The sequence below is a fragment of the Necator americanus genome, chromosome III, assembly GCF_031761385.1.
Source record: "Necator americanus strain Aroian chromosome III, whole genome shotgun sequence".
In the NCBI taxonomy this organism is placed as follows: Eukaryota; Metazoa; Nematoda; class Chromadorea; order Rhabditida; family Ancylostomatidae; genus Necator; species Necator americanus.
This window is the reverse complement of record NC_087373.1, coordinates 30,560,613-30,576,364: the sequence shown is the minus strand read 5'-3', so window position 1 is coordinate 30,576,364 and position 15,752 is coordinate 30,560,613. Positions and strand designations below refer to the sequence as shown.

Here is a 15,752-nt window from a genome sequence, read left to right as displayed (position 1 = left end):
TTTTACAGCTTCATTTTACTATAAACTGCAACAACTACTAAAAGCTTCCTGATGCAAAATTACTTGATGCAGCAACATATACCGTATGGCAAAAGGGAAACATCCGCCAATATACGCAAACTTCATCCTCATTGAAGAATCAGGTACCTCACAGGAACGAGACGATACAAGAACTTAGAGTTAGTCTTGACACATAAGTACACTTTATTGAGCCGGTTGGATATCAAGATGAGCAGTTTAATAGATCTAGTAAGAACGAAAATGAACAAAAAGCTATTCTATAAATACATCTTCATAACAACTCAACAGATATGGAACTAACATCATTAACAATTCAATCTCCTACAAATACGACAGCTACACTAAATTACGTTTATGCGATTGTGTACACCTTCGGTTTCACAAGATATCTGAACGAGCGCTTGGCAAGTGATCCTCGGGAGAACTTATGTCTAGAAAATGAGAAATGTTTCAATGAACGATTTTCTTTTTACTATCTAACTTTCCAAAAGGCAAAATTTCGGGACGGGAAACTTACCGTAATCTCTTAGTGTAACTTTTCCCGACGACGGCCTCTACTTTATCACGATAACGCATTGCAGTTTCAACAATATTGAGAGGTTCAGTTTCGACGACAGGTTCCAAAGATAAGTCGGTGCTGAAACTGGCATACCATTCAACTCATATTCGGAGGAAAGTAACAGTGAAAATCCAATGATTGAGTCAAAAAAAAAAAGATTGTATTAAAAGGAAACGATTTTTCTTCACCGAAACAAAGCCAAAGAAAACCCTTTGATCAGTTGGTGCTCAATTCACAAATCGAATATAATATACTGTAAAGGGAAATCCTAGATTACCTCGGCTTACACCTGTCCTTCAAAGAGTAGTTTTCTTCGGAAAATTTATCAAAAGCGGTTTCAGCAGCTCTCCCACCAAAGAAAAAGACCCTATAAATGAGTCGTAACATCTATCCCGGTGAGATGCGAAATGCAATACCAAAAGAAGAGTTAACGAAAAAAAAGGTGACGTCGAAAAATTGGAATGCTGACCGATCAGCTGTAATTCCCCACAAACGGAGTAATCCTTCACGAGCAGCCATATCAACAGCGATTTCCAGTGTTTCACCAGCGCCTAAAACCGTACGTTGTCATTTGGTTGCTCGTTTGTATAGAAAATTACTGTAACGTACTTTGTCCAACAAGTTCTGATTTATCTTTGTAGATACCCACAACATAAACTGGTGTAGCGCTTACCGTGCCAGCTGAGCGGAGAATTCTTGGTTCTACCTAGAAGCGCAGATATCATATTATAAATGTCAATTTTTGGTGGAAATAACACAATGAATTTATAGTTGAAGAAAATTAATAAACAAAGTACCTCTTTAGCACCCTCCCTCATTAACAAATCAGTTAGAACTGCTAGAGGTTGACGAAGAGGAAAAACGTCAGCGAAGTCGACATCAATAAGTTGAGGTACAATGACGTCGATAACAAGAACTTTCGCTCGTTGTTTTCCGATCACGGCTAGCAGTGCTCGAAACGCATTGGCGACTGAGGCTACTGATGGAGGATGTTCGGCAGTGCGAATCAGAACCTCAACTCCTAAAAAGGCTAGGAACAATGAGTTTAGAAAAAAACTACGAAATTCCTAGTATTTGCATGACTGTTATGTGAATAGCGTAAACATGAACGATCCATTAACATATCAAAAGATAATATGATACGGTTTATGCAACTGTCCAGCAAATTTTGACCATACTTATCATTGATAATAAGTCAATCCCTCTTTTGAATCACAGATGACTTCTTAGAGTAGGTAGTGTTTAAAAAAATTCCTGATGGTAAAGTATTCATATTGTATTGTGGTGATTTTCTAAAAAGTGCAAATGCTGATGGGAAAATGAAATAACCGGAGAAAAAGTTGTCCGAATATTATGCGAAACCAACCCAGGTGTTTAGCAATGTTGGACAGCTGCTCATCCGACATCAACTGGTCAGCAACGGCTTGTACAAACTCCTCTGGAGCCAATGGAAGATGGGAACGAAGATATGACAGCAGCATTCCGGACAGAACTTTCCGACCTAATAAGATTTTCTTTGAGATGTGAGGATAAAATACTAGCACATTTAAAAAGAAAGGAATTAACAACGGAGAGAAAAGGAGAGAAATTCCATCGTTTCACCTTTTTCAACTAATTCGAGATTGTTTTCAGTGCCGACCACTGATGACTGACTAGGCGCAGAGCCACTAGCACCCTCTTCAACATCGGCACGTGTGCAGAACGATTCCGTGGTAAGAGCCTGTAGAGTTCTCGTTCGTCTTTTAAATTTTAAAATCTACTAGCCTAGAAATCCGGGAATCTACTAGGTAAGCACCTGAACAAGTACTTCTGGTTGTACTTCCGGAGCGCCGATACGATGTCCAAAGGCATACACCTCTGATGCATAGTTCCTGAAATAAACGTTATTTTTTGTCTTTTTCAGTGTGCTTCTACTTATCAGTCAGTTCCCCCTTCTACGGTTTTGCCCTCAAGTTTAAGAATGTCGATAAAGACATAAAGACGAACGGATAACGGTGGTAAAAAACAAGATTTATCTAGTAAAACAGAAAAATAAGAAGCAACTTCTACAAACTACACAAAAGACAACTTGAAATTTCTGGTCAAACTAGAGGTAAAAAAAAGAGGTAACGCACCGGTTAGCACAGATTCCTGATTTAGCACATATGTAAGAGGTTGATATAAATTAGTGAGCAATCAGATTTCAATGTTAATGAAACCAAAATCAAAAGTTAGAAAAAAACACAAAACAAAAACAAAAGGAGCTAAAGGCTATTAGCAACTATACTAAAAAAAAGAAGCTATCAAGTACAATAAACTACATCCTAAATACGCCAAACTTCGTCTCAGGAATAGGTCGTTGGAGCGTTGCCTGAAAAGCAAGTCCAAGTACTTTTCGTGTGTCACGAGGATCAATGACACCATCATCCCAAAGGCGAGCGGAAGCAAAGTATGGATGGCCTTCTTTCTCAAATTTTTCTTCTACTGGCCTTCGCAGGGCTTCGTCTTCTTCCTGGAAAAAAGTGCATGGGAAACCGAAAACTGCTGATTGTATCACATAAAGGCATAAATGTTGATCCAATTTGATGCAAGCCCACCCGAGAAACATCCAATGAAAAACTGGAACGTAACTTGCTATAGAAAAGTTGAATGAAAAAAAAATGTGACTAATATAACTACTGAGGTTCTTGAATTTATGACCATAAAATATAACCACAGGTGAAAACTGTGCATTTCACAAGAGAAAAGTCTTTCCAAATTCCAGAATCGCAAAAGGATTGAGGGCAAGTGGAGCATGGCATGAATCTAAGTAAAGTTATTGAGCAAGAAAAAGAATAAAATATGAATAGAATACAAGGAATTAACACCGAAAGCTGCATGTTAGAAATCAAAATCCTGCTGCGTAAAGAAAAAACCTAAGTATCACCTAATTTAATACTTACACCTAATTTTGAGATACGCAAAAATGGGATGAATGCCAGAAAAAAAGATATTTTGGAGAAGAAATCAACTCAAGACAGTTTACTCACCTTGGTCCATTCTAAACCCTCCCTCTTCCGTTTGTCCTGTTGAACTGTGCACAATACATTCGCCGCCTGTTCCCCTCCCATAACAGAAATACGAGCGTTAGGCCACATAAAAAGGAAACGTGGACCATATCCTCTTCCGCACATGCCATAGTTCCCGGCCCCGTATGATCCACCAATAAGAACAGTTATTTTCGGTACTGCAGCGCACGCAACAGCAGTTACTAACTTTGCGCCATGTTTAGCAATTCCGCCGGCTTCAGCATCGCGACCGACCTGAACAATGAAATAGAATAGATAACTGGTTCTGTTCGAAAGATGACAAAATAAGATAATTCAATTTAGACAGCCTCACCATGAAACCTGTGATATTTTGAAGGAACAACAGCGGGATTTTTCGTTGACAGCACAACTCAATGAAATGAGCACCTTTCATAGCGGATTCAGAGAACAATACTCCATTGTTGGCTAGAATTCCAACTGGCTGACCGTAGATATTTGCAAATCCTAGGAAATAGGAAGTACCATCAAGCAATCGGATAGAACGACAATGGCACTACCCTCAAAAGAAAAAATACAACACTACAGAACCAACCGGTGACTAGTGTTTCACCATATCGTTCCTTGAATTCGTCGAAACGTGACCCATCAACTATTCGAGCAATTACTTCTCGGATTTCAAAAGTTTTCTTTAGATTCGCTCCAACAATACCAAACAATTCTTCCGCTGGGTACAAAGGTTCTTCGACTAAAATACAAGCCATGAACGAAGATAAAAATGCTGCTGAAACTGAGACGGTCACAGAAAGTCCACATACAATGTTCAGGAAATTTTACGGCTCCCTCTGGATGCCCCATGCCGGCGACAGCATTTCTGGCCAAATGTAGTGCATGCGCATCGCTATGGGCGTAATAATCAGTCACACCTGATTCAGAACAGTGCAGATCAGCACCGCCGAGTTCCTCAGCTGAGATCTACAATATATCCACACCATATCAAAATTCATGGACGTCAACATCTAAAAGCTAAGCAGAACAGCGCAACAAGAGCAGCTTACCTCCTCTCCAGTAGCAGCCTTTACAAGAGGAGGACCACCAAGAAAAACAGTACCATTCCCTTTAACAATAATTGCTTGATCTGACATTGCAGGAACGTATGCTCCTCCTGCTGTACAACTTCCCATGACAACAGCCAGTTGAGGAATACCTTGTGCACTAAGAGTAGCCTGAAACATAATCAAAATAGCAAAACTAAGGGATGATGTGCACATGTTTTGTATAGAACACACCTGGTTGTAGAAAATCCGTCCGAAGTGTTCTCGGTCTGCAAATATATCCGCTTGACGAGGTAAATTTGCACCACCAGAATCGACAAGATAGATACATGGTAACCTGTTTTCTCTAGAAGAAAAGTTTGATTTAAAAAAAAAACCAGTCGATTAATAACTAAGCTCAATCTTCCCAGCAATAATATACAATCTGCGCTTTCATAATTTGGAGAATAATGAGATTTTTTTGATGAAGAATTGGTATTGCTGTTTGTTTATTATTTAGCAAGAGAGTTCCAAAAGTTCAAAATAGTTGTTACAAGATAATAGAATACTGAAGTTTAAGATGAAGAGAACTGTTCAATATTCTTGTTAAACACAGGCTAACATCAGTTTCTAAACAGGAGCGAACAAAAAAAAAAAGATTAACCTGTATAGGAAACAAAAATCAAAATCAAATTTGATCAATTTTCCTTTGTTTGGAAAGTCAATCAATTTTCAGTAGTCTAGGTAGAAATCCTTCTAAGCTCGATCCACATGAACTAAACCGAAAAGTTTGAGACAGTAAAAGTTTTGTCGCTTTTCACATATCAAAATGTAAGGGTAAAGCGCAAATCTAAATAAAACAATTTAAAATCACCTAGCAATCTCCTGTGCTCGCAAGTGTTTCTTCACAGTTATAGGATAGTAGGTGCCTCCTTTCACGGTTGCATCGTTAGCCACAATGATACAGAGACGCCCAGCTACTGTCCCAATTCCGGTGATTATTCCTCCCGCAGGAACCTCTTCATTTCCGTAAGACTGATAGCCGGCCAACTGACTGAGTTCCAAGAATGAAGTTCCTGGATCTATCAGGGCATTGATCCTCTCCCGAGCCAGCATCTTCCCTCGACTTTTGTGAAGATCTCGAGCTTTCTTCCCGCCTCCTTCAGTGATTTTCGCCACCTTCTCACGTAAATCATTCACAACATCTTGCATTTGAGAGTAGTTTTGTTGGTATTCTTGTGAGCTGGAGTCGACCGATGTTTCAATAGGACTCCACTGCTGAGCAACTCCTCCAAAACAATGGTGAGAACGCACACTAAAACTGCCCACTGTGTAGGGCATTAGCACAAACAATACAATAAAAGCGGCGAAAAGAATATGTAGCGTAAGTAGAGAAACGGATAGAGGGCACAACCGTGAAAGACAGGTTAACTGAAGAAGGAAAAAAAACAACTACCAGTTAGGGTAAGAAGACCGGTGAATAAGAGGGTCAGCGCCAAGAAGCAGCCTACGGTGGTACAAGTCTTTGTAGTAGCCACGCTCCCATCGTGCTCGTAGGAACCTACCTGGAAAACACAAATCTAAATATTTAAACCCAGGGCATAAAGACAGTATACGTACATAGCCTATAACTCTTACAATAGCAAATAAAAATTTGAAAACGGAGTAGTTGAATAGGTCGTAAAGAATAACGAAAATTAGCGTTTGGAACTGATTCGCCTGTCTCTTACAGAAGAGGAAAGATTTAGAAAACCGCTGAGAAAGAACGCCAAAACTTGAAAGGGCAAAAAATTAAATCACTTAGAAAATCCCCATCAGTAAACATAAAAAGGGACAAAAAAAACCTACATGCTTGGATGGATGGTGTCTTTGTGGTGAGCCGTTGACTCACACTTCCAAGCATAATAGGAACAGGAATCACCTGAAATGATCATGAATTTCTGGAAAAAGAACTGATTCTGACCTAATCAAAGGTCCAACATTGAGTTCAACATAGAGGTGCGGTTGCACCAGAGCAATTCTTTAGCGTACTAACGTGCAGACAAAAACAGCAAAAAAAAAAGGAAACAAAAACCGCCAGAACCAGAAGCTGCCGGAAGGAAAACGACAGAGAGACGGAAAAGAAACGAGAGAGACACAGTAATCCCGTTCGTGTTGGGCTCCAAGCGCGACCGTTCGACCGCGAATTCGAAGATTTTGTTGGTCGCGCGGATAACCGTCAGCTCGGATCTGTCGGCTGGCTTTGTTTTGATGACGGTGTAAATAGATGGGTTTAGTTTGGTATCTGGTGCTTCTCGCAGTTAGATTCTTTGATTCTTCTGGACATTCTTATACCTGCTATTCCATAAATCGCTTTCCCGTGATTGAAAAGTGTCACTACAATGTTTACATTTCCAATTTTCCCTGCTAGAATTGGTCAGTTGTACCTGATGATCCCCGGGGCGTTCTTATTTGGAGCGTGAGAATATTTCCTGGGACTGGTCGAGGCTGCAGATTTGTTCGTGCTAAACAATTTGGTAGGGAAATTTCGGGGATTTCTTCTATCGAGTTAAAACCACTCACTGTTTTGCTGCGAACAGCAGCTACTCTGGATCGCATCTCGCTCCTTTGATTTCCCTGCAAAATTTTCGCAAGGAAATAAAAAAGTTTCCCACGAAGCAATTGTGTTCAGCGTACTGAGGTCATGTTGAGGTCACGTCAATACTTCGCTTTCACGCATGGAACAACCGTCCTTTCTTGAACCTTTTAGTGTCATTCTAAAGCAAATCATTTTAGCCGCCATCTCTATCGCCATCTTCACTCAAGCCTAAACCTTCATTGAAAAGAAGGTAATAAAATGTGAGTTCTATTTTTACATATTTAAAGATTCACTCCAATCACTGAGTTCGCATTTGATAGCCTCTATTTTTTCTTCAAATACATGATCTGATTGCGGCCCGTTATACACAATGCTTGTAATATACTTATTTCTACACTTATGTGAAGCAAATGGTTACAGAATTCACTACAAAAAGAAAAAGTTCAAGTTTCGTTTTTAAGTCTAAAAAGTGTAATTTCTGGAGGAGTGCAAACTGGCGATACAACTTAGTCAAAGGGTTTAATTTACGATACAGTACGACAGGGCGTAAGCGGTTACGTACAAAGCTGCACGGTTTTTGTGCGTGTTTTTTTCGTGACTAGACATGATTTTACCACAAATGCACAAATTTGAGGAAGTTTTTATCATTGGTTTTCGTTGTATCCAATGAATTAAGATGCACCTTACGTCGAGCATGGAACTCAGCTTGGAGATCTCAAATCTTTGATTATAGCATATAGGAGAAATACATTTATCTTTTGATTTCAGCTCCCATGAACCCTATGAAAAGTGGGAGCAATGAATGAGGTAGATTACTTGAAATTACTAGATTATAAGTAGCAGATAAGTTTACTAGAACTAACACTGATGGGTAAAGATGTCAAGCCGAAAACGACGTTAGCAGCCCAAGTAAGTCATTGTGGCGATTGGGTTGAGGTTTCCACGAGTATTTGAATAATGAATTTGATATCTTAGGGATAAAAAAAAAAACCACGGAGTAGACTCTATGAAAGAGAATTTCCTCCGTGACACTTCTGCAATCAAATCTGTAGTTTTATCGCTAGCATTTTAGCATTGTTTGGATGGTCTATTTTACCTGAATGTTGAGGTAGGTGATATTGCTTTGCTTTCGAGACATTGCTGATCATAGGTGCGATAGGGAAGAGTCCGACACCCTCCTCGGGTGATGGGTCTAGCTCATGGGGTGCAGCTCAAGTGATGAGGATCCCTTCGACAACTTCCCTTCTAAAGGTATATGTTACCAAAAGTGAAGGAGGTCGTCTCGCCAACCGCCCAAAAGTGAACAAGGTTGGAGCACCAGCTCCGACTATCGCATGTATGCTGCTTTTTGAATTACTTGCTTTGAATGAAAGCACGCAAACATGTATGAGCTCCCGCTTTTATTTCTGGATGCGATGCGATTGGATGAAGGTGGAAGAAGGGAGTGTGTGTTGAGAAGAAGTATCCAAAGATCGCGAATAGTTACACGTATATGTGTAATACTACGTCGAAGTCATCCATTCCAATAAACCTTAATTAGAGCACGAAATACTACTGTCTCAATATCCTCGTTTTTAATACCCGAAATCTATTGTATAGCCTGAACACATGACAATTTCCACTATCTATTCATGGTCTCCTTATCAGTGCATTTCGAGACAGCCGAGATGTTTTCACGGTAGCGAACGCTTTTCTAGTCAAATACTAACTTTCAACTTCTCTTGTTATTGAAATATTCTCTTTTTAAATTATTGTAAAACATGAGTGCATTTACAAGTGTCTAGAGACTGTCATTCCCATGCTGTTGTAACTCTTCCACATTTAGTAAGAGATCCTAATTCTTCTCTCATTAGGAGTGACCTTACTAAAGCACTTCATGCGTGGTGCAGGTCACTGTGGTGAAGGTAAACATTAATTTGGTTTGGGGGAACCACGTTGATAACAACGTGTTGAGTCTTGCTCTCTGACGTTCTTCGGTTGATATATTGACTTGTTTCCCATTATTTGTTTGTTTTCTTCGGAATACATTAGCTTGATCATATAATACCGTAGGAGATAACTTGTTCTTTTTGGACAATGAATTGACTACGTCAGTCAGAGCGATTATGGTTGTCAAAAAATTCTTTCCGATGAGAGAAGGAACGTTTTTTCGAGAGGACGAACTATCGCAAATGCGTTACCTTGTGGATTTAACGAGTAATAGATGAAAAATGCTCAGATAAGCTTCATCAACTGGATTGCCTTTCAGTATCTTTGAATAAATTTACGTACAGATAAAGGGAATTCAACCATGTCAAATTAGCAACACCCTTGCAGCTGAACATTCGTTCATTGATTGATGCCGGATGTGCTGAGATAAATTAGGGTATGAAAAAAGCAGCTTGGCAGACAGTTTTTTTCATACTTCTTGCTTGACGAGAACTTTTAAGAGATCGCGGCATTCGCTCTGACTTTTTTAGCTGTATTTTCGCGGATGAACACTCATTTCTCACGCGGGATAGTAAGAAAAAAGAAGTGGCAGATCTAAGTTGACATAAAGTATTGAAAGGCTGTACGGTATAAAAGGACACACAGTATATACAGTATGCAAAGTCGGCTGGTCCTATATTATAAGTATGACCTGGAAACATCTCATATTACGCAATTTCCCTCAGCCGTCTTATTACTCCTTAGTCGAATTATTTGATTTATTATGTTACTCAGGTGAGTGTAGCGCAGTCGGTAAGAGGTTTGGCTGTGAGTACACGATCGATCAGTGGTTCGCACTAGTGCCAACCAAGCTTTTCCTCCTTCTGGATTGGTAAGTCGGTCCCAGACTTGTCTGGAGTACAAAACCCTAATTTGTCATGGCAAACGCATCTAGAAAGGGAGTGATCAACGTTGTACATTTTATCCACTTTTATTTTTTTATTTATGTCCCTCAATAATTGAATATCTAGAATGTGTCAGTTAGAATGACAGCGTCACAGTTGCAATAGATACATGGTTGAAGCGTTAAAACAACGTTTTTTTTTCTTACACGCTAAAGTTACTTGATCTTTTCGTTGGCTGGGCCTTCAGCTATAACTCTTTTATTTCTCATCTCCTACAAAGACAAACTGCTGTGGTAGTAAACAATGTTCCTCATTTAATGATTTTCTACATATTTTCGTAACCTTGACGCGAAAAGGAATTCTCACAGTTTGTCACCGAGTCCTTAAAAATAACCAGCTTTGACGCGCTGACCCGAGCCGGAACAGGTGTGCAAGTGACGCAAGGCAGTGTATGTTAACCGCAGTAACGAAGCTGAGGTTACGGTATCGATCGACTCAATCGCGTCCTCCTCATCCAACGCGCAACCACCACCGCTGACCACCACGCGCCATAACATTTTGTGCCGCCTCGACCAGGGCCATTTGCTCTCTGCGACGGCGTAGATTAGCATCTTCGCTCCCTTCAACTCTCCACCCCCGCTGGCCAGTGTGGAAAACATAGGCTACTAGATGGGCGATGCATTGAACTCAAGGTCAGTTTCGCTTTTTGCTACCCTAATTGACATTGATTCGATGCCTTACATGCAATCCGCACTATCCAAGGCTTTTCACGGGAATCAGTGATAGTTTCGCTTTCTCTTTAAAGAAAATACAGTCATTCCCAAGTTAAGATCTAAGCCCATAGTTCCACGCGACTTCAAATTAGGTAAAATAACCGATACTGCGTGAATATCCTGCTGAACAAGACTCGAATGATCAGATATATGTATTTGGATCTTTGGCCCTCGTTGCAGTTATAATAAGCGATCACCTTATAAAATATCATAATCATTAATTGAATATTCGGGAACCTAGTAATTTGGCTATCTGATTCTGTATTTCTAGTTCTAAAACATTCTTTACCATAAATCTTTTGAATTTTCTTGTGTGCGGCAACTTGAATTCTGAAAATTCACATATGGTTACTTCTTTAACTAATGGATTTTTGGAGTGCACCTTAATTTTGAGATATAAATTAGCTCAAATTGGTATGACTTTAAAAACGCCTACTTCAATAGTCGCTACTGGTTTCATCTTGTAATTACGTTTCTTCCCTTAAAATTATTTGATGTTCACTCCACTCAGTGCTGTTACTTTATTTCCACTTTAGTAGATTTCTTGGATCACATTGTTTTGAATTATCTGGGTGAAGTTTTTTCTTAGAAGTTTAAGAACGAAAGGACTTCTATATTTCTTGGTTGCTGACATGTAGTATAAAACTGCAGATATAGGGTCAAAGGAAGCAAAAATTGGGCTTTCCTCGTGCAAGCTTTTTTTTTCGTTTTGATGACTCCTGGCATGTAACCATTTGCAGTCTATTGTTCTGTCCCAATATAATTTCTGACTGATGATAAACTTAACGATCACACTATCTGGAAGTTCTCCATACTTCTCCCGCGACCTCTCCTTAGATTCGAAGATATTGGGTGACCTTGGAAACAAAAACGAGAGCGGGCCGTCTAGGTTAAACGAAAAATAATCACTCTTCCTCCAGCTAAAATACAACGTAGTTGAACGAATCCGTGTTGAATATTGGAGGTGCCTATTAATTAGTTTCCATGGACTTTAGTCGTTGATTTATGGATCGTTCCAGTTTGAAGAATTCAGTATACTCATTCGCTCTTTCTAATTGTTCAGCTGAAGTGTAATTTCAGTTCGATGGCACCTCCTGCACGCGCTGGATTGTCTGTAGTGCCAAGAAATCAACCTCACAACTTTGTCGGCCAAGCTGCTGGAAAACTCACTCGTCAACATGGCAGCAGCAATTTACTGAAAGATACTAAGCGCGGTCTCAAAGATGTTAAAAATGTACAGGTGAGCGTACCGGTCGCCATCGTCGCCGGTTTTCTCTCGTTCTGAGTTTTCAGTTTTTTTTTCTTGACAATGATTCAGAATACGATCTTGTCGTTTGAACTTGCTTGAATTGTGAACCAAAACAGGTTTCCCATCCTTTAATTACATTTTTTTTAGCCACCAGCGGCCGCACCTTTCCATCGTTCTCGATCCATTATTCCTGTTGTGAATCCTAGCTTTGAAGTTTACTGTGATAATGATGATGAGAACAACATCATTCATCAGCTCGAAAAGCAGTGTCGTGAGGAGAAAATCGCCAAAAAGGCTTCTAAGGTCTTCGACTTTCGATTTTGCGTGGTTGTCCCTTCTCAAGCTTTCCTATTTCCAGGCAACCGTAAATGTTCCGGCTCGGAAACCTTTAGGCAATCTTCCAATACCTGCGCTGGACTTTAACTCCGATGAGGATGTAAGTCACATTTTAATTAATGAGAAGTTATCTGTTGGATTTCGTGCGGTTATAAAGGTGTAATTTCAAGAGCAATAAATACTCTGTTAATGCCTCACAATAAAATATCGTTGTAAAATGACTTAAAATTAATTTGGTGTCATTTATTTACTTCATTCATCTCGAGCAGTTCATCTAAAGCAAAAAGGATGGAAAAAGGAGAGAATATAATAAATGTGTGTCTGAAGAACTCATTCTTGTATTCATGTATTATTCATTATTATTTTATGTATTATTCATGTATTATGTATTATTATTATTTGTATATGAGGAATTCATGTGATATACTTTTCCTTCTTTCAACCGGTGTCTCGTGGTTCTGGGTTACTTTCTATCTTCGACTACTTTTCGTTTTAGTGGCTATCTCCTACTTATTCTCTTTTTTCCAGGAGGTCTTCTCGGCAGTCTCTCAGCTCCCTTCTGGCCCACCCACTATACGTTCCGATTTTTCGAACTTCGGTGTAAATGACGACGACGACGCTAAATCATCTCAGTACGGTAGCGCACTCGACTTCGAAGTTGACAGTCGTGATGAGTATATGACAGCTAAATCTGAGAAAGAGATTCGTGAAGATATCATCTCTGCTAATCCTGAGTTTTCGGATGACATCTATAGGTGCGTGTAGTTGTCAGCGTTTCTAGGCACATTTTGAAAGACTATTTTTATTCTTCGCGATTAAGGTATATGCGACATCGGGAAGTAAAAGTTCGCCCCAAAGCCACATATATGTCCAGACAAGATGATATTAATTCTGAAATGAGGGCTATTCTTGTGGATTGGTTGTCCGACGTGGTCCAAGAATATAAAATGCATCAGGTGAGTTGATTCCCTTTTCAAAAAATAACTTTGGTAACGTGTATGCTAATCTATTGTCCGGAAAGTATTTCATAAATTTTTGAAGGAAAGTGTTCCTCTGTTCTTAGCAATCCTTAAGATATCTCTCCTGGTTGTTGTAATATTGGGTCTCACTCTGATTATTCGTATCCTTTTCTTACAATGTTTGGCACCATTTTTCTACCTACTTGCTACTCATTTCTTCAGAATGTAAGAGGCCTCACAGATTCTTACAAGGGTCTATTTATGCTTTTTTTTTTTTTTGCAGGAAACACTCCACCTTGCTGTTTCCTTGGTAGATAGGACTCTGTCGAGGTTCCGCACGAATCGTGATCGCCTTCAACTCATTGGTACAACTGCTATGATGATAGCATCGTGAGTTCTCTTTACTAATTTTTTTGTTGTACTTTTTATAAAAGCACAGCAAAACTTCTTTTTTAAGGAAATATGAAGAAATTTACCCTCCGGAATTGAAGGAGTTCATTTACATTACTGATGACACATACACAGCTGAACAGGTAGTCATTCGAAACATTCCGTGGCTTTCTAGTTTAGAGATAGGAAGAGATTTTGAAATGAAATGCGATTCTAGATCCTTCAAATGGAGCGCGTCATTTTGAATGAGCTGCATTTCGACGTCGGAACTCCGACATCTCAATGGTTCGGCGGCAGATTTGCTCGACATCAACGTGCTTCGCGTAAAACTACCAACGCAATGAACATGCTACTCGATCTCGTTCTTCTCGACGTAGAATATATTGCGTATAGGCCGTCATATATCGCTGCTGCATGTCTTTGCTATGCGAATGTTCTCACAGGTTCGCCGTCTGTTCTCTTTGTTATAGTTCATGAATACAAATAAGAGATAATTAATAGCAATAAGAATAAATGAGCAGATGATTGAGCGAATAGTTCCCTCAATGATAAGTATGCTTTGGTAGGGCAATAAGCAATAGGTAGATTTTTTTTTGATTCTTCATTCCTGAGAAATAGAACTTGAGATTTGCTGGTACATTGTTTTCTATGTAGTGTAAAGCCACCCTTTTCGCGTATGGGAAATTGAGCAGGGTGTCCTGTATTTTTCCCACTCTGTTGGAGTAATGCCTGCTGACTTCTCGAGGAAATTAAACCGTTTTCCTTCCCTTTCTGAATTAAGCAGTAGAGAATTGCTCTTTACGATTTCTGCTAAAGCACTCCCGTTACTTATTCCCCTTTTTAATATTTCTTCACGAAATTAGTTTCTTGTTAATTCTTTTCCTAGTGTCAGTATTAGTTTTTCCCCACATCTTCTCTGAACATCTTACTTGTCAGTCAACTGTTGTCATTTCAGGGCCCACTCCTTGGTCGAGTGAGATGGAGCGTTGGTCAGGAATTTCCATTGCTAACATCACCACACTACTGCGTCATGTCCACAATATGTTCCGATCTTCGCCCTCGTCGAAGTTCCGCTCAATTTCCCAGCGATACAGCACACCTGAGTTCGACAGTGTCTCTGATCTCCCTCCACCAGCCCAACTTCCGTTATGATGTTAACTTTAGCATTAGATCATGTTTTTCTTATCATTTTTAAGGAATTGCGATTGCTTTCAATGCACGTAGGTTCATTACCCAATAATGTTACTATCTTCTACTAAGATCTCATTTTAATCGAAATACTTTCAGATAAAGTACGCGGTATTTTAAACGATCTACCCATGCCCTCCCGCTTATTTTTAGTCTTTTTTTAAGTGGGAGATAAACGCGTGCTTTGTTTTTAAATGTACAAAGACTAACCTATATTTTCTTCTCTTTTCTGGATGTGTAGTGCAGGGGATACTCTATTTTTTGTCGTGGGTATTGAATATCACATCCATAAGCGTCCCAACTGTGTACGTTACCCTAGCGTTTTGATTTGAAAATTGCCCAAAATATTGCATGTATCCGATCATATTGAAACTTTCCTCCATATTGATTCACTAACATTAATCGCCTCTATGACCTATGTATCATATGTGTCTAGACAAGACCATTTATTACTTGCTATAATTTTGTATGCTGTGGATAAAGGAATACGATAAAAGGATCATGTAGAGATGAACTTATTTTCTACATCTATTAATTGGTGTAAATGCAAGCGTGGAAGGTCATCAAAGAGCACTCCAGAAATTCTCTTAACGGAGTAAGAATTAGCAGTGAAAACGCAAATGAGCTGGGCTGGTGCTTGCCTCTCTATCGTATCCTCACTCTCTAATTTGCTTCTGTTTGAAGGAATTCCCTTTATTTCTGTTCGGATGAGAGCATTACAAACGATTTGAGTCAGGTTGGCACACAATCAGAGAAGCGATCACGGTTGAGTGGCTTCTTTATATTTTTTCTAGCTGATTTCATTTTGTGATTTGATAGGAAGATTGTCACTATCGGAATTGAGACG

The 15,752-nt window shown here is 39.4% G+C and overlaps 2 protein-coding genes across 5 annotated transcripts; one reads left to right on the top strand and one right to left on the bottom strand.

The window, feature by feature from the left end:
- Window positions 1–373: 373 nt before the first annotated feature.
- Window positions 374–7,217, bottom strand: RB195_011483 (uncharacterized protein; the record flags this gene model as incomplete). 2 transcript variants are annotated; one of them, XM_064192912.1, is made up of 20 exons in its annotated part: window positions 374–452; window positions 539–658; window positions 858–947; window positions 1,050–1,131; window positions 1,190–1,286; window positions 1,378–1,601; window positions 1,947–2,081; window positions 2,183–2,300; window positions 2,376–2,451; window positions 2,899–3,071; window positions 3,589–3,861; window positions 3,941–4,092; window positions 4,181–4,333; window positions 4,404–4,560; window positions 4,644–4,811; window positions 4,875–4,986; window positions 5,494–5,934; window positions 6,076–6,184; window positions 6,468–6,540; window positions 7,182–7,217. In XM_064192912.1, 20 exons carry the CDS (start codon window positions 7,215–7,217, stop codon window positions 374–376), a joined length of 2,868 nt encoding a protein of 955 aa, XP_064050495.1. The 2 variants fall into 2 exon arrangements, with proteins under 2 accessions (XP_064050495.1, XP_064050496.1); XM_064192913.1 differs by lacking the exon at window positions 7,182–7,217 and having other exon boundaries at window positions 6,468–6,522.
- On the top strand, window positions 7,001–14,869 carry RB195_011482 (uncharacterized protein; the record flags this gene model as incomplete). 3 transcript variants are annotated; one of them, XM_064192910.1, is made up of 12 exons in its annotated part: window positions 8,065–8,106; window positions 8,449–8,581; window positions 9,901–9,997; window positions 11,864–12,023; window positions 12,180–12,335; window positions 12,391–12,468; window positions 12,897–13,123; window positions 13,189–13,324; window positions 13,611–13,717; window positions 13,785–13,860; window positions 13,935–14,160; window positions 14,673–14,869. In XM_064192910.1, 12 exons carry the CDS (start codon window positions 8,065–8,067, stop codon window positions 14,867–14,869), a joined length of 1,635 nt encoding a protein of 544 aa, XP_064050494.1. The 3 variants fall into 3 exon arrangements, with proteins under 3 accessions (XP_064050493.1, XP_064050494.1, XP_013301868.2); XM_064192911.1 differs by lacking the exons at window positions 8,065–8,106; window positions 8,449–8,581; window positions 9,901–9,997 and adding exons at window positions 7,001–7,034; window positions 7,445–7,457; XM_013446414.2 differs by lacking the exons at window positions 8,065–8,106; window positions 8,449–8,581; window positions 9,901–9,997 and adding an exon at window positions 10,680–10,702.
- Window positions 14,870–15,752: the final 883 nt, after the last annotated feature.